Genomic DNA, 24,834 nt, shown 5'->3' with positions numbered 1-24,834 from the left:
TGTCTCCTCCTGCTTTTCTAGAGTGCTTTTATTCTTTATTATTTATTTTTAAAAAAAAATATAATACATATATTTATATTTATATATATTAAATAAATATAAATAAGTATAATAAATACAAATATAAATGTATATTTTATATATAATATATAAATATAATATAAACATATATTAAATATAAATTTAAATTATAAACATCATCTGCTTGGTGACTCCAAGCCGTTCCCAGGGAAAACACGAGCCGTTCAGTTCACCACTGTAGCTGTTCTTTTTTTTTAAAAAAAAGTAAAAGAAAATTCTCTTGTAAAAGGAAAAAAAAAAAATCCAAAAACACCTGTTTGAGTGTGGCCCAGGTTTGGTATCCTCAAAACAGGCTCAAAGGTTTTGTCAGCAGAGTGCCTGACTCTAAACCCAGCAAGGCACCGTGTACCGGCAGCTGGTTTCCAGGTCGGAGATCAGGGAGGGGTCTCAGGGTAGCCTTTCTTGAGGCATTTTGCAGGGGTCTGTCTAGAGGAAACGCATTTTCTTTCTTTTGCCTAGAATTAACCCAAAACTCATTCTTGGTGATCTCGGCTCTCTGCCCTGCAAACACCCCTTGGAAACTGTTATTTTTGTTCTTCTGCAAGGATGTGATAGTTGTATTTCTTCTATGTTATCAAACTCATTGCCTAGGAAATATTACTTTGTAACCAGGGCTTTTGGGCTGCTCCGCTATTTTTGTTGTGACCAGTCAGGATGTAAGTGCCTAGAGCAGCCCTGTTTTCATAAAGATAACTAGGTCTGCCTATCCAGAGACATCTGGGATGCCATGCACTCTGTTTCTGAGCTCCCTTCTCAAGTTCATTGAGTAACTGAGCAAATCCACTTCCATTCCATTTTCAGTCCTTTCTCACCCTCTGCATTAGCAGCCAGCATCCTCTCCAACCACCGCAGCTTCCTCCCCTGATGGCTCCGGTGCTTGACGGGGCATTGATGGGAAGGGTGTCAACTCGCCAGGCTCCTCTCCCAAACATCGTGAGATACAGACCCACTCTGTCTCCAGGCTAAGCCTGAGTTTGCTCTGTCCTTGGTTTATTGCAGGTTTCTTGCTCAAGGGAGGTTGAGTTTGTCCAGGATGGAACTGCCCCTTAAGGGGTCGTGGGAGGGAGAGGGAAAAGGGGCAGTGCCACACGAAGGGGTTTGGGGGGGTGCTTTTGCTCCAATCCAAAGCAGGCAGATTTGCACTGGGTTGTTCAGGCCAAGCCCCAGCAATGCTGAAGTATCTTGGGTGTTCCTCCAAGGTGCATGCTGGTGTCCTGGGCAGGTCCTACAGGTGTGCTGGGTTTGCTGTTGAATTCCTGATTCATGCTGCTAGTGCTGGTTCCCAGAAAAGGCAGAGCAAAGTCAGGTCCTGGTCTGACTGAGCAGCAGCCTGAGAAGCTGTAAACTTTGCTGGGAAATCGAGTAAGCATTAGCAAATGGAGTTTATCCACTTCCAGTGGGATGCCTCTAAAGCGAACCTGGTGATGCACTCTCATGCTTGAACTGTTTAGCATAGATGCTGCATGGCACTGACACCCCTCTTCTGATTTACTGCTCCCCCAGAGCTGGGGAGAAAGTGTGGGTCACTGTCCTTCTCTAGCCTACACAGTAGTTTTCAATCTTTTTCTCCTTGATGAAGTAAGGTGCTTCTAGTTTCTGCCAGGAGGCTCTGCAAGCCATGGGTTGAAATCCTGCTCCCAACCCAGGTGGGATTAGGTTATGTGCTTGTGTGCACAATATCTCTGCTTCTTCTTGCTCTTTGTTTCCTTTCCCCCTTGTCCTCAGGCAGCTGGAAACAGGACAGGAAGTTTGACACCCACGTCACCTACTGAACCCTGTCATTGTTTGGGACCAGAAGCCAAGAACAGAAATAAGCAGAAGAGGCATTTCGGATTGCATGGGGGGAAAGGAGAAGGGCTTATCATGGCTAGAGAAAATGACTTAATTCTGTTCATAGAAGCAGAAAACACATTTTTCTGAGTGTCTGCCATCAAAGTCAATTGACTGTCCATTTGTAATCCAGCTGTCACTTTTTGTAGAGGCTTTTTTATTTAGGCTGCGCTGTAGGTTGCCTTGCTTGCTACTTTGAGAACTGCTGTCTCTTTGCTCATCAGGACCAAATGAAGCTTTTGCACTTCATGGTTTTAATCTTTTGGCAAGCTGGATGGGGATCAGTGTCAGGACTAGCTCCAGCTTGACCCTGTCTACCTGTCTGCACTACAGCAGAGGTAGCAGCAGAAGCTGAAGATTTTCAGGGAGAAGGCAGGAAACTGGGGACTTGCTGAATGTGATTCCCTCGACTGAAAAGTTTCTGAGGAAAGGATTCAAGCCTTAGGAAACATCCTTGTATGGTAGCTATGATTTTGTCTGGGATTATGCCAGGAAAAGTTTGTATGCACATAGGAAGCAGCGCTTCTGCAAGACCCCTGATGCTCGTGGGGTATGTGAGAGCTACTGGCCCAGGCGCTGTAGGTCTGACTTGTCCAGGCACTGTGGGAGCAGCCACTTTTTAAGGTCTGTGACTTTCTCGGAAGCTGAATGACTGGAAATCACAAGTATCTAGTATACTCAAAGGCCTCACAGGCGGTGTATCTGGGTGGGAAATGAGGATATTTTAGGTGATGTGGACAGAGGGTATCTCTCAGTTTGCAGAGGGGATCGGGGCAGAGACCAAATGGTGTTTCGAGGAGAGATGGACTGATGGGAAGGCTGTGATGTAGGAATAGCTCAGACTGGGAAGGGGTGATAAGAGGTGTCTCTTCAGCAGATAAACTGGGTTTGTGCTGTTCCCTGTCCTGGCTGTCAGTGGAGGAAAGGGAAGGACATTGTCACTGAACAAAACATTATTTTCAAAGGTCTACTGCTCTCCCACCACTTTTTTTTTTTTTTTTGGCGGGGGGGTGGGTTGCATCAGAGCCTCAGAAACCTGACCTGCAGCCCTTTTGTAAAGGTCATCCGTTTGGAATGGATTAGTTCTGCAGTCTTCATGTCGTGTTTGCGGTAGCATCTGCTAGTGCTAGTGCCAAGCCTGCAGGAATAGAGCTAATAACTCAATAATATGCTTGGTCGTGCTATGAATGTAGCATGAGACTTGTCTCCTGCGTGTATCTGATTTGATTCTTCAAGTTAGGGTCGCTCTGCATGAGTTACAGTGATCCTCTGTAGGTTAAAATGGGTAAGTAGTTTGAGACAGGTAGAGGGATGACCGGTCATTTTCAGTTTAATTGGGATTTTTCTCATGCTATTTTTATAAGAAACTTTTGTAACAAGGGCACTTGTATTTTATTTAATTTAATGGCATTATCTTTAGTGTAACCTATTCAGAATGAAGGATCACAGTGTGCGAGAGTGGCTGTACTGGATCAGCCCAGAGGCCCATCTCCAGTGTGTGGAGATGCCCAAGGAAGAATCAGAGCAGGCAAATATATGTAATACACCCCCTAACCCTGTCCCTGTCTCCTGCTGTTTAGTCTGGAGTGTTCAGAACTGCCCACAAAATTAGGCCACAGCTCTCCCACTCATTTTGATAGCTACAGAAACCTCGAGAACAATGCCAAAATCTTTTTTTTAAAAAAGAAAAAAGAGAGCTGCCCTGGTCTTGGTGCTGCTGAAGGTGCTAGGGATTTAAGTGTGGATTAAAAGCTGAAATGATCAGGCAGCAATGAAAAAATTTCCAGATGTATTATTTGGAAAAAGAAAAAAAATACAACTCCCAAACCCCCAATAACCCAAACAAAAAACACACCTCTTCGTATTTTTGGAATGTGTAATTTTTGAATGCACTGGCTTGGCAGTGTTGTAAATACCACCAGCTGTGACAGAAATTGCTTCTCCAAAAGACACCAAGCTGACACTGTCCATTCATATCCTGCTGGCTACTGAATTTTTTTTGTATGAAAGCTATGACAGCTTTGATATCCATGAGGCCTCTGTCAGCAATGTGTTTCGTCTACAAAGTTGTGTCTAATTGGGTCAGGTAATTAAATTTTGGGAAATTGGTTGGGTGAAGGTGAGGGGGGTAGGGACCACGTGTCTGCCCTAATCTGGGCTGTTATCTCAGCAGAAGCTGTATTTAGACCTCAATAGCATCCCAGCATATTTTTTTTCCAACCTCCTCCCCCCAGCTGGGCATGTAATATTGCAAGGAAAACTTACACCATGAGCAGAATTGCAGGTATGATCAGTCCTGGATTTGCCACATAGCTGAAGATCTTGGCAACAAAGAGTGGGAAATCGAGCTCGATGGTCTCTTGAATGACTTCATACATCCTTTTCTTTCCACTGGAAAGACAAACAGCCAGTTAAGGGGTGTAGATGTTTCCTGCAGGGACAAAGTGGCTCCTAATTTAAGGATGTTAAGTCGCATGTTTCCTCCTCCTTTCAGTAAGCACCAGCTTACTGTTGGCCACCAAGGATTTTAAAATGCCTTCATTTTAAATTATCTGTTGGCCCATCCATTCCCCCCCATCCCCCACTGATTATAAGAACAATCTTTGCTAGGCCAGCTTGCTTCTGGAATTAATACATTTATTTCGACATGTGGCTTTTTATGAGTTCTGGCTATTTACCCCTTTGAAATATATAAAAGCCTACAGATTGCAGTAACCATATATTTCTGATTATTATCTTGTTAAATATGGCCTTTTCATGGTAGTGATGACTTTCCATATGCAAATTCCAGCTTTCTGAAATAATGAGCCAACTTGAAGAGCTGCTAAGTAATGACAAAAATAGCAAGCTGTGATTATTGCTTAATAGGAAAGTCAGTGAAAGAGTAATTTCAAACCGAATTGATAAAGCAGATGAGAGTATTCAGTATGAAAGGAGAACAGATCTGTAAAAGGCTGGATTACATCATTGATCTTCTTCTCTCCCCAACATCTCTGGGTTGGGGAATCCAACCCTACAAAGCTATTCTTCGTATTTAGGCTTGCTGCCTCTAGAGATCTTGCAGAGTTCTGTTCAGGAAGGTGTTGGACTCTGTCCTGATGATGAGAATCAAAAAAATCAAACTTGGCTAAACGGTACCCCAACTTCACCAGCTGCTGTAAGCTCAGGAGAGCTGAGCTTTCAGTCGAGCTGAGAGGTGTGCCAAGGGTCTGAATCAGGCTGAGTGGCTTTTGAAGGGTTGATTGGGAATTGAAATAGCTCTTTCACATTGCGGATTAGTCATCTCCAAATGACAGCATGCACGCAACAAGTCTCTTGTCAGATGTTGACATCGCTCGTTGACACCTGTCCTTGTTACAGAACTGAGGGAATGTTGATCTCTCGTCTTCTCCCCTGAGTCTTTTAGCTTTCTGTTGTTGTTCTCCATTAGGATAACCTAAAACAGCACATCTACAGGAACAATCTGTTCCAAGCTGGCTTCTTGCTGAGTCAGACTCAGCAGGCCCAGGAAATGGCGTTATTCAATCAAATTAGACTTTATTAGCATGTTAATCCAGTCCAGTGAATACTCTATGCAAGGCTGATTCTGTCCTAATTAAAAACCAAAAATGGCTTTTTTAAAAAAAGAAAGTTGCAGCTCTTCAGGCTCAGACCTATCAATTTCCTGCTATTTTCCAAAAAAATTCAACACATAACATACATCTTATGCTGTGGAAGTTCTTGGCTCTGTGGAAGGTCTTAGAAGGAGCCTTTGGACCCGTTTTGCTCCTGCAATGTTCCAGAGAGCCTCAGGGGTGCTCCTGTTGCTTTTCCTACTGTGGGCTGCACTCTGCTGTCCCACCCCTGCTGTCCTCTGGTGCTTTCATTGGTGTGTGTTGGGGAGACACCAGGTATCATGTACCAGAGGACACAAAGCAGTGAGAGCCCGGGGGGAACAGTAAGCAGGAGCTCAGAGCAGGTTCAGTGCTCCCAGCTGGCTGCACCCCACAGCCGGGCATGGCCCATTGCCTCACATTGCTGAGGATTTAACCAGACTGGCAATGAAAGCATTTCACCATCTCTGCTGGAGTCCAGGCCTCCTAACTTCATGAAAATAATCTCATGTACCAGAGCAGAAAAATGGCCTTTTCGGTGTTTTGCTAGTACCTGAATGGTCCGCAGTCAAAGGAGGGCGGCAGGGACATGATGGTGTAAGCCACAGGCAGGAGGCTGAGGAACAGGATCAACAGCAAAAGTCCCATGTAAAAATTATTAGACTTGGATGCTTTGAAGACGCGCTCATGAGGGACATTGCTACTCATTACAGCCCAGCACTGAAAATACATGGAGGTTAATAAGCGCAGAACGTTTATACCCACGAGCCCTGGTGCATAGAAGGATCCCATCCTGAAAAGGAAAAGAGAAGGACAGGTGCTATTTTTTGACAGGCTGGAAGTTTTTTTTATTTTCAGAACAAGGAAAACAAGTGTTCACGTGGTGTCAAGTTTGCTCTCAAATGAAGTCTTAGTGGGCTGGCTTGTGCTGCCCACGTGCTCCCAGAGGAGAAGCTGCCTGCATCCGTGTTAAGGCACAATAACCATGTGCTGAGGACCAGTGAGGTCTCAGGCCCCTCAGCGGTTGCAAAGAAAGATTTTCAGTTTGTTACAATAATTGCTTGGAGATAGCTTGGAAAATTTCAGGTGAATGTAACCAGCAGGGAGAGATCCCCTTAAATCTGTGGAGTAGTAGTAGGGGAACAGGCAGAAATTTTCAAACCACGGCAAGAGAAGCCTTGCTCCCAGAGGGGAGGTGAGGGTGCTTTGTGCTGTTGCCCATTGCCCCTGGTGCTGCACAGCAGGGCAGAGCAGCTCCTGTTCGCCCTCCCTTGGGGTGGTTTTGGGAGGTGTCTCTCCTGCCCAGCTGCCTCCAGCTGGCTTCGTGCCCACCCTTGCATTGATGTGTAAGCTCATGGTGCCCCCAGAACCCTTTCTGATTTTTTTTCCCCAGTACATGGATCATTTTAATACATTTTTATCACTGGAAAAAAAATAACCTTATAGAAGTGAGGGTGCTGCAGGGTTTACATGACTGGTTTCTGTTTCAGTCATGCCACTGCTACTCCTCTCGGACACGTAAGCTGGCACTTTTACCTTTCCACTTTTACAGTCAAGCACAGAAAGCCAAACAATGAGAAACCAAAATCCAAAGGTTATTCTAGCTGGCTTGGAAGCTTTCTAACTCCACTGGCAGGTTTTCTAAATAATGCAAAAAGCAAACAAAGAAAAAAGGAAATATCTTACCAAATCATTCCCTGGTTGAAGACCAAACCCAAAACATTGCCGCTAATGTCAAACTCTGCATAGGATGGCTGCATGGGGAAAGAAAGGAGAGTGTGTTGTTGCTAGAGGTACCTGCTGTTTGCTGCTGGGTGTAGGGATACTTATTTACAGCTGGTGGGAAGGGGTTCCTGGGAGGGCTCCCGCTGCATGCATACTGCTTGAATGACCAGCAGCAGTGTGGTGAATGCAAAATCGGAGCTACTGTGCTTTGGACTGCTGCTTCTCTCTTGGCTTGCTGAAAATTGGAAAGATATATGGAGGTGCTTAGAGTTGCTCTGTGTTTCTCTCTCCCTGCTAATATAAAGCCAGCTGTGAGCAAAGGAGCTGTGGCACGGGACTAGATTTTACACTCCAGCTGGTGTATCTGGCTGTGGACTTACAGTTACAGCCTGGTGAAATATTAAATTTTTAAACAGTGATAATGATGAGCTGGAGAGTGAATGCTATGTCAGGTGTATGTCAGGTGTCCCCAGGTCTTGCAGCAGCAGGCTGCTGAAGAATGGAAACAGAGGGCAAAGGGAGAGAAGTATGACCGGATGTATGGCCTCGTAGGTATCTCATGGCATTTGGCTCAGTGCTAGCCAGTAGTGAAAATACTGCTTTATGTGGAGCAACCTCTCTGGTGTGGGTGCTAATGGTGGTAAATCCAGAACAGGCTGGTCTAATCTATTGACAGTATTTGCTGTTTTATAAATTACTATTCTGTCAGATTTGAAGCTACTGTTTCTTCTACATATATCTGCTTTTGTGGGCCCAAAACTCAGGTGACGTTTGGCAGATTAAACTGTGTGTAAATTTTTTCTTCTACATGTTCTGAAATTTATTTTTTTTTACTGCAATGCAGAAAACGTGGTTCTAAGAAATGATGGGTGATGATCTTGAATGATTGAAATGTCCTGTGCAGTATGTCTGGTTTCCACACAATTTGTGTGTACTTAATACTGTCATCAGTTCATAAAGTTGAGGTTTAAGATGTTTGTCTTGCATGATGAAAACTCAAAAGGACCTCAGTCAGTCTTGCTTAGCTGGCTGCTCACAGTTTTGGGAAAGGATGAGTGCAAGTATTGTTTTCTTTGTTCTTTTGATTCCGGTCCATTTCTACTTCAAACCTTTAACTAGGGGTTAACATCGGCTCCTTTTCCCCATGAAAATAAAAACAACTTTCAATGTTTGCTATCCTCTGCCTTGAGTACTTCTGTGTGAGAATGCTGGATTAAACAAGAGACTTATTCACTATGTACATTAGAAAAACACATGCACGATTGTGCTGGTGCCTGTGGCTAGGCTGGGTTAGATGGCCATTATCAAACCATATTTCACTTATTTTCCATTCCTGGGCCAGGGGGAAAAAACCCCAAACCCTACTTGAGCACCAGTGGAGCAATACACATAGCACCAGGAATAATACAGAAGTCTCCCAAAGATGTAGGAGAAAAAGAGGAGGGAAGCCCATGGTGCTGCTTCTTTCTGTGTGTACCATGGGAGTCACTTGGCATGAATGGAGAGTTTTGCCTCTGCCAGATGACAGAGTGCCAATCTTCTAGTGCTGCCCATATTATGGGCTGCAAATCAACACTACTACTTAGCCCTAATAAATAAGCACCTCGCTTTGCTCCCTCTGCTAACAGTCCAACGCAGGGAGCTCAAAGGCCTACCTGCTGGAGCATGTTAGTCTGGTCATCCCTTGACAGATGCTGAATGGGGTTTGTTTCTCAGTGCAAAATTGCCTCACAGCCTGCCTGGGCTGATGGCATATGCCAGGGAAAAGGAGAGAGAGAAGTGCAGAATAAGCCCTAAAGCAGCTTTTTAAGAATGTCACTGAGAGGTGGAGGATGGCTGGATGGATGTACAGGAAATATTTTGGGGGTTTTTGTTGAGTGGGGTTTTTTTGGTTGTGTTTTTTTTTTTTAATACACTGAGGAGTGTCTGCAGGACAGAAGAGTCTTCCAGTTATTTGTACAATGGAGATATTAAGAATGAAGAAAACCCCATATGATATTTCTAAAGGTTGATTTGAGGAAAGCATCTTAAAAAAATAAATAAATCAAAGATGACTAACAAAGTGAGAGGAGGACATGGCCAGGAGAAGGAAACCAGAAGCTTCAACAAGACCGTGATTGTGAGCACATGCAATGGGAGCAAATTCACGCCGCTTGGCTGCCAGGTGGGTCCTCCGAGCTCCGAAATCCCTCAGCCACACTGGGAAACATCCTCTGCCTCCCCCAGAAGAAATAGAGAGTTCCACAAGCAGCAAAATGCCTGTTGTGCTCCAACTCCCTGTGCTTGGCCAGGCCCCTGTAGATACCTGCAAAGCTTCCTCTTTGCTCTTCTCCAGACCGCTCCTGGAAACCCCAGTATGACAGCTAGGCAGCTCGTGCACTGCTATTGATTGTAATCTTGCAAGATATCTCCATATGGCTCTGTCTGAATCCACCTGTTTTTGTCACTCCTTACATGGAACAATAGACTTTTTTCATTATTTTCTTCTGGATTCGTGCAGCTCCAGTACTGGCTGTTTTGGTAATATAGCCTTCATGAACAGCAGAGAGCCCGGCGCTGTTGTGTGTTAGGCGTACACGAGAGGGGAAGGAGCTGCTCCTTGCTCCACTGCAGCAGGAGTAACACCAGCTTCTAGCATCGATCAGAGGACAGTGCTGTGAGTAACACAGGCTGCTGCCTGTGCAGTGGGCAAGGAACAGGAAGGTCTGGGGCTTTGAGAAGAGGTACAGAGCGGCCCAAAGTTTTGGGGTTATAACAACTGAATGAACATCAGATTAATTTTTTTAACTCAACTTCATATTTTAAAATCCTAAGGTGGGAGAGAGAACTACTTTTTTTGTGGGTTTCGTTCTGAGATGGAACAGATTGATCCAGAGAAGTGATGCAGAGACTACCTACACCAATTAAATAATCAGATAAGATTGGAGGACCACTGGAAGCATTCAAAACCAATTTATAACATTGAACAAATGGCCATAAATTACTTCTATCTGCTCAGCTATAAGATGCTGACTTACAAATCCAGCCTCTAGGTCCCAGCACCAACAGTAATTCACAAATCTGACGAAGCAAGCTCGGATGAAATCGCCCACCAGGATGGTTATGTAGGTCACCAGGATATCAGACACAGTAAGCCTTACGAACTCCTGCAATTTAAAACAAGGAAAAAAAATTAGTTCCTACAATTTCATTAGCGCATTCAGGACGGTATTTTTTGTAAAGCCATTCATCTTTATATGACAGTAATCTACTTCAGAAAAGCATGCCATGAGCAAACTCCCTGCCTGTTTTCAAACGTTCGGCGGTGCCTAAGCCTTACTCTGTGCTTGGGAGCCACGAGCTCTGTTGCAGCCATTAGCCTTGATAGTTGCTGCTAGTGTTATTGACTGCACTGTACATTGTGGCAGCGCATAAAACAGGAGCAGAATGTCAATGCTGCCATAGTGCTGGTTGTGAAACATATGTACACCGAGGGTTATTTTGACTGTACATAGGCCTGCTATAGGGCTCAGTTACGTAAACTTCACCTGGACTTCTGAGGAAATTGCTCAGTTTTAAACCAGAGCTGTGAGGAAGTGTAGAGAGGGCAGATGTGTAAGACAAGAAGGGTAAAATGGCAAGCAGCAGTGAGATTTGTAGGACAGGGATAGCTGGTGCCCTAAGGGTTCAAAGGAAAAGCCACAAGAAAATGTTTAAAAGTCTGAGGGGAAAACCCAAGGATCTGGAGGATGACAGCTCAGCTGCACTGAGGATCAACCCCTTCCAAGGAGCGATGGTGGCTGGTCTTTCCCCACTTGGCAGAAGACTACTTGTCTAGTGAAGACCCATTGGGTGTACACAGCGATGCATAGCCTCGTAGTGTGGTAAAACCTGGCTATTTATATCAGCCAATAAATAATTGCTTTTACTTTTTAAGTTGTGCATAATCTGGCTGCAGAACTTCTTGGTGCAATGTGAAGGTTGTAGGGTGGATTTGTGAGGTGAAACTCTGAGGACTTGAAGGTCACCCTGCATGCATTTCAGAGGGGTTATCTTTGCCTAATTTTGCTCTTGGTCCCCTGGCCTCATGATGCTTTAGAGGTTGGGATGTGTCAGGAGTTCCCTTGAAGTATGTTCTCTGGCTGGGTTTTTCTCATGCTCCAAAGCTGCTCTGCAATGCAAGTTGAAGTGCAGCAATAAGTGGAGAAGACAGGTTTGCTTCAAAGGTACAACTGTGATCTGAATGAAACCATGATGCAGGCATGGCTGCAGCCTGCCTGGCCCTTTGTGCTCTTCATGGCAAGTGGCACGGAGCTGTGCATGCCCTGGGCATTTCCAGCTGGAGTTCTCACCACCATGTCTTGAGAACTGTGCTCAAAAACTTACACTGCCTTGGTGCTGCTATGTGAGAGTTGGGAAAGGAGATGTCACTTGTGAGGAAAAAAATTAATCCTGGAAATGCTAAAAACATCAACAGAAACACCCACCCCAAACCAGCTGAGAGATTGACTACATAATGAGTTCCTTACGATGCCAACGGTTGTCTCCCAGCAGGGTCCCCTGGGCACATCTGCGGGATCAAGGAGAGGTGGGGCGGCAGTGCTGCCGTTCCCCATGGACGAGTTGTGGTGGCCAAGCAGCGTCCAGTGCGTGATGTTCCTCACCACATCCTCTTCAGCCAGCTGAAACAAAGAGACCCACACCCCCAGCTGAAAACATCAGGAAACAGGGGTTTCAGAGGACGTGTTTGGAGAAACCCAAGGTGGTGGATTCCCCTCTCTTCCCTACCAGTTGCCACCCATCATATAAACATCTGCTGGCAACAGCACAGAAGCTCCTTCCATTTCGCCAGAAGCAGGAGAGCAGCAACCCTTCCAGAACAAAAGCAGATGGGGGCACTATGTGTTTTGGGGAGCTAGCAGCCGGCTCCCTGCACGTGGAGCAGCCCAAGATCCTCCAAGACTGCTGTGTGCAGAGGGAGCCTCCACCCGCTCCTCCTTCCTCACTTCGTAATTTTTCAGGGCAGAGCAAACCACCCCAATTCCTCCAATTCTCCTCAGCTTAAAACGGAGTCATTTTTTCTGAGGATCAGTTAGACATTTATCCTTTCCTGCAGTTATCTGCCTGCAACACGCTACCAGGATAATGTTAAAGAGGGGAGGGCAGGAGAAGAGGATTATAAACTATATCCTCGAGGGCTGTGTTAATAGAAATTGAAAATGGTGTCAGACGGAGAAAAAAATCGAATTACCCTAATGTGCCATGATTATAGGAGACAATAACCACTCTTTTTTCAGGACTGTAAAGAGAAGCCGGACACTCCTTGGAAACCCCTCTGGTCAGTGAGTCTCCCAGGGGCGCTGCAGCTGATGCTCTAGAGGACTGGGGACCGGGGAGCGCCTGCTGCAAAGGGGGTTATTGTCCCTTCTGGCTGTGGGGACAGGCTGTGCTCACCCTTGGCTCTGCAAAATGCTAGTAAATGGGGCTTTTGGGCTCAGCTCTTACTTTTTCCTTGACGTCATCCATCAAGGCCAACAAAAATGTATAGAGGTTCCCAAGGAAAAGCGCGAAGATCCGCCCCAGCTGCCATTTCAGCCCAATGCGGGGATGGTAATTTTCTAGTGCAGCAATGGTTTCAAACAACGGAGGGCAAAACATCCCCAGCAAGGACATCACAATTTCAACCTGCCACGTAAGGAAAACGAGATTACTGCTAACAGTAACAACAGCCACTATCTTACTTTGAGCAGAGCAGGGGCTGCCAGCAACTGGTTGGAGATTTCTGAAGCATTTATAAAGGGGAGGGAGCCAAAGCGAGCTCAGCTTCTGGTTTTGCTTAGTGTGCAGGCAGCACCGCATCAGACTTCAGGGCCAGGCTGCACAGCTTGCTCTTGCAGGAGCACTTTTGCTGTTATCTCAAAGGGATGAGCTCTGAAGAATTTGTTCCCTGTCAGTACAGACTCATGAATATTTAGGTTCTTCAAGACCCTCCTAATACTGCTTACATCAGCTCTGAGGTTCTTATTTTAGTTTTGGAAGCTTGTGCGCATAAAGATAATTAGTCGATGCTAATGTTTATTTTCCACATTCAGCACTTTGCTTTTGCAATAGGCAGTGAAGGATTTGAATGGAAGTACATCAACGACTTAGTTTTGCAGCTCAAGAAAATAAGTCTTAGTAATATTTTTGTTCCTCTCGATGGTGCGAGATGCTAAGTTGTACTGTGGTCAATGAGGTTGTTGGCAAGTCAGTGTTTGCTCAGGCGTGACTTGCAGGCTCTACGGCTTTTTACAGCTCTGCAGTGCCTGTTGGCCTGAAGGCAGCTGTGTCTGTACAGCTGCTGGCAGGGTCTGACTCACAGGTCTCTTTTTGGTGTGCTTTTCTTTCCAGGAGAGGAAACGGTACCCAGAAATGTGTATATTCAGATCTCAAGATACCACCAGAGAAGTCTCAGCCATTAAACTTTTTTTTGTAAATAGAATTTTTTTTCTTTGGGAAAAGTTCACTGAAATAAATCAAAGGATTGTGAGACAGTGCCATCTTGCTAATGTTTTCTGAGGGAATTATGAAAATGCATGGTTTTGAATTTAATTTGGCTTTGATATATAAATAAATGATAATGTATTATATATTATAATTAAACCTTTCCACAGGTTGCAGCAATTTTTTTTTTTTTTTTTGGTGAAGATCTTTCAAGATTTGAACTTCTCATTCCAAAATCAGACACAGAAAAATTTTGACAACTGAAATTTTTCTGCGGATTCTAAAGTCTTTTTCCTCTAACTCAAGATAGATGATAAAATTCTGAGTTTAGCGTTATGTCTGTTCATGGACATTTTTAACACCCAGAGAGCGTCCTCACACAACAGAGCTTGTAAGTGTTAATATGCTACTCGAGGTAGATTCTTTAGAAAATGGTCAGTGTTGTATGTGCTGAAGACCCATTGACTTATATGGTGATTTATTATAAGACTATTTTCCCCCTTCTGCAGGAACGGTTAATTTGCCCTGAAAGCTCTCAATAAGACCAATGTGCTTCCCAGCTAAAACAAGTACAAAGGTACTTAAGGGGGACTTTTGGGCTCTGGTAGGGGATCCTGCTGCCTTGGGTGCTGTACTCAAGCTGTGGCAACAATTAGCTGATCTCCAAAGCAAATTATCACAACAGAAAATTGGAAGCAAAGTTCCCTTACCTCATTTCTTTCATACCACCCAACATTTTGCATTTTGGAAAACGTCTGGGAGCGTTTCACCACGAAATAAATGAGGTAGCCACTCCCACACAAGCAACATATGATGAGGACGTTGGCCAAAACCCGCAGGAACCTCCTCAGGTGGATGTTCTCATCCTTGTTGCTTTCTTGCTCATCCACGATAGACTCCTGAAAAAACAGGGGTGCTCCCAGAACTGGAGTGAGTATCTCACAGCATGGAGCCTAAGGCAACATCTGATGGTTTTCCATCCTATGAAATGCAATCCCATGCTGTTCTGGCTATATTGAGCTCAGTAATTTGTGTTAAGTTCAAACTAAGCTTCATACAGGCATCCCAGTTTGACTGAAAGACATCAAGTGGCAAACAGCTTGCCACGTCCCCAGGGAATGTGGTGGGGAATCACACTCTGAAATGAAACAAACGTTTTTCAAATCCTAAAAAGGAGGTCAGGGTGACCCAGGGCACGGGAGATGGAGCTGCCATGGATCAGTGCCATGCCCTGTTTGTATGGAGAGATGCTGTACAGGTACCCAGGTTTCCCCTTAAACCTCTGCCGTGGCAGGCCCTGGGAGCATCCCCAGAAGCAGAGAGAGACATGCCTGTTAGGGTTACCTTGAAGCTGGTGGTGATGGATGCGAACTTGTTGTCCGCTGTCTCTGGGTTGCCTATGAGGTAGTCCCAGCTGGTGAACATCTTCCAGCTGAAAATGAAGTTCTCATCGTCCCCATCTGCTGTACTTTCATTGGCGTTGCGTGCCATCCTGCGTAAGGATGTGTGCGGTGACAGGGTCAGACAGTGTTTCACTGAGCCACCACGTTTCCTCCAGCTTTGCAAAGCAGCACCAGTGGCTTGGGATTGCTGGCAGGTAAGGAAGGAGCGGGGTGACCATTCTTAGGGTTTGGGTGTAACTGTCTAACACGTGCCATCGGGCTTCAAGTTTAAGGAGAGCTGAACTGTTAAATGGGGTCTTCAGGGATATACAGGTCTTGTATTAAAAACTGTAATGTAGAAAAAAACTAGCATATGTGATTAAAGAGGTTAAGGATTGGTTCCACCAGCCAATCCATGAAGAAAGTCTATTTACAGTACTTCTGTATCCTAGGCTACAGTATATGGTTATGGCTACCTTTAGTTAGTTAAATTTATTCAGAAACCACTGGTGCTGTCCAATACACCTGCTGCAACACAAAGTTTTAGTGAGACTTTGGTAGATGCACAATGCTGGAGCCAAAGAGCTTGCAGCAAGTCATGCAGGGAGAGAAAGAGGATTATTCTTGTTAATCAGCATGGGAGCAGATATGGCTTCTGCTGTTGCCTCTCTACTATTTGATCCCTGAAATCCTTCTGTAACTCCCACTAGAGTACCTAGTACCAGTCCCTCAAGGAAAGCAAGACAACAGATGCTGCAATTTCATGGCAAATGTACAGCAAATCCCCATATCCCACCCCAGCCAAAGGCTCAAAAGGCTCTTTCTGCTGCACACCAATAGGGCCTGTTTCAGCAGTGATACAAATCCATGGGCTTATCCTTTCTTGTAAAGGAAGGAGAACCTTTGCATGGTATGTCCTCCAGGCAGAGACAGGTGGTTTTATTTTTCTTTTATTTTTGGCTTTGCAGAGACTGTCTCAGCAGCAAGAAGTGCCTCTGCTGCATCCTCGGTGCCCTGGGGCTGCTGCGGGGGCCTCACCAGTGCTTGGGGACAGTGCACCAGGAGCACAGAGGCTGGGCCCCCGCTTTAAAACTCCACTGATTGGTTTAGGGACACATCAAAACCAGTCTGGTGGCGTCTGGCTCTTTTCCATACCCCTCGCACAATCTGTGTGACTCACATTGGTTTTCAGGACTGGTTTTTTTTTGCAATGAAAGGATCCTTTGAAGTTTACTGTAAGTAAACTCCTCTGTCGTGTACAAAATCCACCTGTTTCATGGCGCTTTAGTAATGTTGGTGGAAAGGTTAAAGCAATCCGGAGAAGAGGAGGAGGAAGAAGAGGGATGGAGAAGGAGATGGGAGGGTTCAAAATAATGCTTGTGAGCAGATGGCTAAGGCAGGGGGCTGCCCAGGTCCCCCAGCCGGCCAGAGCCAGGGGTGGTGGGTGCTGAAGCCCCATGCATGAACACAGCAGGCACGCAGCCCCTCTCACCTCATGCTCCCCCCGTCATCTAGCCAAAGCTGGACAGAGCCCTGAGCCATGCGCTTGGAGGGGAACCCAGCTGCAAGGCACAGCTGGGTGGATTTTGCAGACAGAGCAATGCCAGCTGTACTTACGATCTTATAACAACCATCAGGCTGTAGCCAAATACGCTGATCCCAACCATGAAATACGCCATCGGTAGCCTGTATTTTAACCAGCCAATCGTTCGCTGGTTGTTGTAGTAGCCATAAAAGAGTGCTGAGTATTTGATATAGCCCTGGAGGAAAAGCAAAAGCAAACCTTTGCATAAGCTGTGCAGCTTTTCTTCTGCAGGAAAGAAGTTTCTGGTCAAAACTGGAGATTTAAAACAAGGAAAAAAAAGTTAGAGGAATTTTTAGTGTCTTATTTTCATCTGCTTGATGCCCTGTCACCTTTGAGATCCATCCTCCTAAGATGTTATACTCTGAGGAGAGGGGAGAAGAGGGACAGCACGTCAGAGGATACTGGCTCAAAACTGAAATGTAGTTTTTATCCATCACTGTTTCATTCCTCCCAGAAAAAAACCCTCATTGCTCTTTGTGACTGTAGCCCACCTGCTTCTCTAAGCCAGTATCAAACACTCAGATCTTGTACAAATGCTGTAGCAAAGGAGTTTCCCACCATGATACAAAACTTTTCCTTTCAGCTAGGAGGCAGCTGATGCTCGGTACCCTGCAGATTATTTCCTTTTACTGGCTACCACCAGCAGAGCAAATGTAACTAAAGACTAAAATCAAAGCATTTTACTTTCCTGTGGAAAGCAGAGCTTCGATGCAGCATCAACCATGTTGTCTCAAGGAGATTTATTTTTTTGCTGTACAAACTGTTGGACATCCAATGAGTGTGCAGATCTCCTAATCTGCATTAGCAATTTCTCCCTGTTTTACTGTTTTATCTCGTTCAAGTTGATGTGTGTCAGTGCGTATGGTTCTTCTCTATTTTTTTGCCTGTCATCTTTCAGCCCATAAGTTAAAGAGCAGTTAAACAGTCTGGCCATGATAGTTGAGCAAGCTCCCCTCTGATCAAGCCTTTGGGAAGACCCATACTGAGACATAACTTGGAGCTCATATCAGAGGCTGTGTAATGGATCTTGTGTACAGTCATTGAATAATTTACATGGGAAGGACCTCTGGAGGTCACCTAGTCAAACTCGCTGCTCAAAGTAGAGCCAATTTCAAAATTAAGTGCTGTGGCTCAGGGCCACATCCATCTGACTTTTGAAGATCTCTAAGGATGAAGATCCCACAACCTTTCTAGGCCTCTCTTCCAGTGTTTGACCACCTTCATTTAATCAATTAGACTAAGCTCCCCCAAAGCACTAGGTCTTTCATTCCTAACCTAACGTAAAGCTTCGGCATCCCTTGGTGCCACATGAGCTGCACGTTTACCTGCACGGAGCGCAGTGCTGCAGGCACAGGACAGCTCTGGGGGTGTTTCTGGCAGCGCTGCTGAGCCGCTCGCGGAGAGGCAGCAAGCCCGGGACTGGCACACCGCAGCACGGCTGCGGGGGCTCATAGAGAGTTATATCTAACGTGTGCTGGGCAGGTGTGATGAAAAGAGCCACGTAAAATATAGTGTTCCCGGAAGGCACCAGTGAAGTTTTTTTTTTTTCCTTAGGTTGTAATCCCAAACCTTTGTCTTGATTCATCAAATGGTGGGGGCTGAAAAATGAGTTCCTCTGCTCACATCATCCAGTATGTTCTTTAAACTCCTTTTGTGAGACGTGGCGTCTGGTGTCCAGGTGAGATTTATTCCTTTCTACTCCTCTAGAAATCTATGATGTGACCTCCTTGCTGTCAAAGCATACATTTCCCCAGCTTCTCTTTCTTGCGATGTATTTTTCAGGATCACAGTACTGACTGCGTTTTATGCCCACTCTGAAATATGTTTCCCTGCTGCACCTCTCCTGTGGAGCGCGCTGAAATAAGTGTCTATTCATTTCCAAAGGGCAAGCCTCTGGGAAGGGCTTCATTTGACATCTTCTGGCTGCAGGTCATATAGGTGTACATTAATGCCCTATAGCTACAGATTGCTCCTCAAGCTTGTGTGATTGCTCCCTGGTGTCAAGCAGCCAGGGAGTGGGTGTGGGATGGGGACCTGTGTGGCAGAGGGGTTCAGAGGATCAAGGCCTTGGTGACAGCAGGGGAATGCAGACGCATGTACCAAGCCACAGGCAGGACACTGGCAGGCCATGGTAGCCAGCCTTTCATGCAATGGTACAGCCTTATTCCAGAGCGTATGTCCTTACTAATATGTATATAGTTTATGGTCTCCCAGATAAAACCAGCAGCTGCAGTTCAGCAACAGTCCTGCAGGGTTATTTTTTGTTTGTTTTGGGTCTTATTTGGTTGTGGGGGTTATTTTTGGTTGTTTTTGTTTGTTTGTTTGTTTGTTTGTTTTTCTGGATGAATGAGTTTAAATGCTGCTGCTCGTATTTTACAGCATGCTGCTCAAATGAGCTTTTCATTCAGTGCAACGTTATTCAAAATGTTACTAATTCACCTCTGAATTTTGGGCTCTGGCAAGTGGGTGAAAGTGCTGGGAGAGCAACAGCTGAAAGGATCCTTGGCAGAAAATGGGTAGTGGATGAATGTCTGGCCCTGTCAAGTTCCTGGACACACCAGTATTTGAAACTTAATAAATTAATTTAAATAGTCTGGCTTACATTAGTTACTGGGAGGAGGGGGTTAGCTAAGGAAACGATGATGGTATTTATTACAGAAGGATGGGGTCCCATGCTTGTAATATGTGGCCCAGCATCAACAAACATTTAAAAAACATTTTCAGATCCCAAGGTATTAGCCACAGCAGAATGTCACCACCCCCTGCACATATATTTTTCTTTTTTGTGTCATCCCCTAAGAACGCTTAATTGCTTTGGCCTAAATCTTCAAAGGCAAAGAGTAACTGGGGTGGGGTGTGAGCTGGGCTGCAGCCAGGCACTGGCAGGCTGCTGGAAACCTGGGCTTTCCCTTTGGGTGCAAGTCCTAAACTTTGGTTCCAGCTTCAGGCTCATGCTGGTATTTCAGGGCACCGGGGATGCGGGGAGCAGTCCCCTTCCCAAGGTTATGAGCAGCTTCAGTGGTACGGCAGGTGCTCCCTGCCCATGAGAGGACCTACAGCTCGAAGTCACCTTCTGGCTGCCTGGTCAGGAGCAGCTCCCACGCCTGACCTGTGTGCTGGCTGCTGTTCTGGTTGGGAGTAAAATGGCTCTTGTGCATAAACAATACTTTGGGTTTTTTTCAGAATAAAATTCTATATTATGAATGCGCGATGATGATCTAAATTTCTATAGATTGTTCTAGATACATTTAAAATACAGCAGAAATGTATTTATTGGGTGTTTTTTCCTCTGAAAAAGGAGCTTTTTTTGCCTGACTTCATGAGGCAACTATGTGAATGTCATTTAAGTGACATTGGGGGGCAGTTTACATAGTCACCTGCTTCTACTAATGCTCGTAGAAAAAAATAGCGTTGGCTTCTTGCGCTTCATGAATAAAAATACTGTGTAGGTGAAAGGACATGGGGCTCCTAAATTGGCTTTAACTTTCTGCAGTGTGGAACTGTATAATTCCACTGGCCTTAGTGGATTTTACTTTGCCCTGTTCCACCTCAGTGACTGTATACAGACCTGTTTCAGGTGGTGTTAGCCAGCTGTGTTGGGATGTGATCTGTCCCCTTTGGAATAAAAGTGCATCTCCTTTGATCCTGCACACCTGAGAAATATATGTCTGTATGTGTTTGTGTGTACGCACATGTGACAGACCATCCAGCACATTTATATATGTAAGTGGTTCAAATCCATATGCAGGTGCCTGCATGAGCACATGCTATTTTGGCCATAAATGTCTGGAGATCCACAAAGATTTTGTGGCAGCAGGTGTCATCATCTTCTGGAAGAAATAGGTGCATTGCTGGTTTATCTTGGAATAAATTCATCCCTGTAGTGCCACTAAATTCTGAAGGGTTTTAGGAGGTATTCAACTGATCTCTTATGATAAATGCTCCTGTGCTTACCTCAAAATCCCAAAGAACTGAAAAATCCATAGCTGTTGCTTGTTCAGCCCGGGGTACAGTTTTCCTTGGCATGCTCCCATATGGCATTCCCATCAGGACCTGGTGAACATTAATAATAGTGATGCATATATAGTATAACACATTTTACAGTGTTTTGCAGTTTGTTTTTTTCTTAATGAGTCCCTTTTGGTTTGCTTTTGGTTGGTTTTCCTTTTTCTTGATTTTAATATATATTTTATTCCTCAATACCAGACCAGCAGTTTAAAATATTTAGAATTAACTTCACCCAAATAACCAGAGGATTTCTCTTTCCCTGGTAACATCCATTGCACAGGAAATACTTTGCCAAGGAACTGTATCCCTCAATGAACAGCTCCAGTTTAAATGTCCTTAGTTTAGCAAGAAGTTCTTTGCTTGAACTTCACGGGTCTAATGCAATAAAGGGATTAGTTTTATCTATTTATGCAGGACTCCTCCTTCGAGAGAAGTCAAGAGCACTGGGTTGATCTTGCAGTATATTTTGTATTATATAGTCTTGAATTGAAAAATGATCCAAGGTGAGGTGAAGAGCAGTTAGGTTTGAGCAAAAAACATATGGCAAGATGATGCAAAGACCAGTTTTCATGGCACAGCCTCTCCTGATAGCACCACCCAAAGCAGGTCTTGCAGCAAGTCCAATGGCTATTGAAGTCCAAAGAATGTCCAGGGCTATGGAGAGTTAATAATATATTTACAAGCAGAGTCTGACTGGTGCCTATACCAAAATATCTCATTAGTATTCATAGCCTACAAAGGTCCTAGCATATAATCTATCACTTATTTTTTAGGGCTATCTAATTAATTTCAAAATCATTTATGAACTAAATGTTTATTGCCTCGCTATTCTCCATATTGTAACAGCTCAGTAGGCAATGAGTAACAGTATGCATACTTTAAAGACGAAAGCTGTTTAGTCTTCTACCATATGCATAGTTCCATACAAAATACATTTGTATTGTTCAGTGCTAATGGTTATGTCTCTTCACCCTGGGAGGAAACAGAGCTTTCACTTTCCATAGTATGAGCAACCACATTAAGGAGAACAAAAGCATAGTCCTCAGGAGAGACTCTGTGCTGCATTTTTGCTCCATAAAAATCTGCATTGAACAGAACAGATGCCACTGTCTGCAGATTGCACAGCCTTTAAAGACTGCACTGAGTAATTTAGCTGGGGCTGTAATGGCTACATTAAAAAATTCTTCAATAAACATTCATATAAAGTTGGCTATGAGATCCTTTCCATTCTCCAAGAACAGCGAGAAATAGAAAAACTAAAAATAAAACTGTTCCTTGTGAATCATCGGAATTAGCGGTACAGAAAAGAGATATTTCCCAAACAAATGTTAGTTGGCAAAGTGCTCGGAAATCGTTCTTTCCCTCCACAGCTTCTCCTGGGGGGCTGTGCCCCTCAGAGGGCTCAGGAGCAGGGAGTCCTTAATCACCTGCTGAGCACACCCTTTCTCTTATGGCTTTTACGGACCTGAGCTTGTACCTAGGATTCATAGGCCATGTTTTTCACTTCAGTCAAAATGTAAAACTAGCCTTAAATTAGCTTTTTGAACTCCTGTTTTAGCTGCTGGGTTGGCAGGAGCTTTGATAGCATTTTAGGTATCCTGATTTCAATCTGACTTTTGCTCCTGTGTCAGTAACAGTCTTGTAAGTTGTTCTTTGTAAATTATTGTCCTTATACATTTCATTTTTCTAAAGCACTGTTTGTGCTATGAATTCCATGTCCATGTAAAGCAACGGGTGAGATATTACAGAAAGGAGAATTAAGCATTTACCTCTGGAATTATAACTAGTCCAAATATTAACCCAAAAAGGACAAGATTCACTCCATACATCCACCGCAGAAATATGAAGTAGGAAGCGACTGAGGAGCCAAAGTGACCTTAAACCAGAAGACACTTCATCGTTAGGAGTTTAGAAAGGTTAAACTGTTCCCAGCAAGATCTGCACCCCTTTACCCTCAGGACTTCCCAGCGTGTTGCCCCAGAGCTTCCCAAGAGTCCCCACCGCTGATGTAGACAGCAAAGCCCAGAGCTGCCCACCGTGCGTGCTCCTCGTTTGGCTCCGGTGCCAGGGGTGAGTGGGGACTGGGGACCAGGGGGCTGGAGCGTTTTTTGGATGAAGGCAAAGCTGTCTTATAAAACAGCTGCCACTGTACAGCAACTTCCACTTACTCTCCACTTCTTTTATCTTCATCTCCCAGGGTATGCACTGGGTTTTAAAATTGTCAAAGTCCCTCTTAAACTTCACCCATTTCTGAAACAAGACAACATGGCAGTGAGCAGAGAGGTGCAAAAAGATTGTTTCACCTGCACAGTTTCTAACACCAGGGCTTCGTGGCATTGCTACGCGGGGGTGTAAAGTCCCAAGCAGAAACTCTGGTCTGATCTTTTGGACTGTTTCAGAAACTGCCTCCAATCCAAAATCCCTCCTCCCCAAATTGTTCACCTTTATTATCTGAGTTTTAACCTTCCCAGGCTTTTGGAAAGGTGCAGTTGTGCTAGGGGTTTACCGTATTATATAAGGGTGGAAAATTCAGACCTAACTCTGGATTGAAAGAATTGATGTGTAACCAACTCTATTTAAAACAAAAAAAGGCTTTGATAAAATACTGAGCTTGAATCCTTCCTCATCAAATCGGTGCCTAATTTCCCATTGATTTCATCCTCTCAGGCCTGGCTCCCTTTTTCACTTCTCAATATAATCTCCATGACAACATGCAACTTGGCTACCAACTTCAGTCTTAAACGCAGTCATCATTCTCCCTGTTATCTCCTCATTACTGGGAAAGATGACATTTCACAGGAGTCCATGGGGCAGTGCAAAGGTTCAGCATGGCCCCTCTCCCCTTGAGGGGTACCTTGTCTCGCTGATCAAGGTTTTGGAGGTTGCAACCAGAAAGACGTGGTTTTCCCTGCTCCTGCAAACCCTCCCTTGCTTCAGGGATGGTCACAGTAAGATTCAAGGCAGGAGGGGGGAATTTTCTCCTGTTCTTTCTGTAATATTCATAGGTTTGAAGCTGGCTAGTATTTTTTGGAATGTGGACAGGAAGTTTTATTCTGATTTCCTGGTGTCTCTTTTGCCAAATACAGGTTAATAAACTCTACCAAAGATGTGCTGAATACATAACCAGGCACCCGAGCTTTCCCCTGGCATCTTTGTAGCACTTACCTTTGCCATCATCATCTTATATGCGTACAACTTCTTGCCCTTCCCTTTTCCCAGAGCTCCTTCAAACTTCTCTACAAAAGCTTGTGCCTCCCTAATTGGAAAATAAACAAGCAGGTTATTGAAACAGCAAAGAGGTCTAGCTTTTTCACCTCTGCCTGCACCAGTGGGAAAGCAGCTGTGCTCGTGTGGAAGTGGGGGCTTGGTCTCTCTCCACACCCTGTGCTGCACCTGGGGTTCTGGGTACTGTCTGCTGGTGGTGTTGCTGTGCCATGTAGAGCTTATGTGCCCACCTGGGGCTAGTAACAGGTCCCCAAGCACTCATGTTCATGCAGAGATGTGCCCCACAACTTGTTCCACACTTCTTCCTGGATGTGACCAAGACCCCGCCTGTTCCTCTCACTCCAGAGCCCTCCCACCCCAGCATGCCTGCTATAATTTCTCTCTCCTAGTGCATCGGCCAAGGAGAAATGACATTGTCTAGTGAAGCAAACTCCAAAAGGATGCAGAATTTCCCTCCATGAACACCTCCTAGGATAAATATCAGAGATGTGCAATTGGCCCAACAGGATAATCTCAGTGCCAGAGAAAGGAGTGTACGCTAGGCAGGAGTACAATCAAGCCGCAAATTCAAATTAGTTTTAGAATAGAATTTCTAATGGAATACAGAGAAAAGAACCTAGGTAGATGCTGTTAGAGTATGTTGAGTTTGTGAATAAAATTTCATTGTATATTGGTGTTGCTAATACATTGTGAGAAAAGATGAAATTTCAGGAGTTGGGAAGTCTTTTGCAATCCTAAACCTGTGGGAAAGATGGACTTGACTTGGTAGAAATAGTTGGCTAGTTCAGCCTGTAACTGTGGGAAAATCACCTGTGAGTTTATTTGCAAACCTGAAGTGAGATTTCTAAGTCCTGAACATACTATTCACTCTCTTTGTGTTTCACATTTCTCATCTGCTCGGTGGGGCTAATCATTTCTTCTCTCAGGGCTGAGCTTGTGCAGC

General features: G+C 44.7%; 1 protein-coding gene across 1 annotated transcript in view; it reads right to left on the bottom strand.

The window, feature by feature from the left end:
• Positions 1-24,834, bottom strand: part of TMC2 (transmembrane channel like 2) — a 114,960-nt gene that overhangs the window by 5,526 nt on the left and 84,600 nt on the right. Inside the window, exons 5-17 of the mRNA XM_037383847.1 lie at positions 23,832-23,922; positions 22,835-22,916; positions 22,436-22,542; positions 20,613-20,711; positions 16,691-16,833; positions 15,036-15,183; positions 14,402-14,590; positions 12,714-12,893; positions 11,738-11,890; positions 10,247-10,375; positions 7,191-7,258; positions 6,058-6,297; positions 4,177-4,302 (exon numbers count right to left, since the gene is read on the bottom strand). Of these exons, the coding sequence (XP_037239744.1) occupies positions 4,177-4,302; positions 6,058-6,297; positions 7,191-7,258; positions 10,247-10,375; positions 11,738-11,890; positions 12,714-12,893; positions 14,402-14,590; positions 15,036-15,183; positions 16,691-16,833; positions 20,613-20,711; positions 22,436-22,542; positions 22,835-22,916; positions 23,832-23,922 (1,755 nt within the window). The remainder of the gene's footprint in view (positions 1-4,176; positions 4,303-6,057; positions 6,298-7,190; positions 7,259-10,246; positions 10,376-11,737; positions 11,891-12,713; positions 12,894-14,401; positions 14,591-15,035; positions 15,184-16,690; positions 16,834-20,612; positions 20,712-22,435; positions 22,543-22,834; positions 22,917-23,831; positions 23,923-24,834) is intronic.

This window comes from Falco rusticolus, chromosome 4, assembly GCF_015220075.1.
Source record: "Falco rusticolus isolate bFalRus1 chromosome 4, bFalRus1.pri, whole genome shotgun sequence".
NCBI lineage: Eukaryota > Metazoa > Chordata > Aves > Falconiformes > Falconidae > Falco > Falco rusticolus.
Note: the sequence above shows the minus strand (reverse complement) of the source record. Positions and strands in the feature narration are given on the sequence as shown.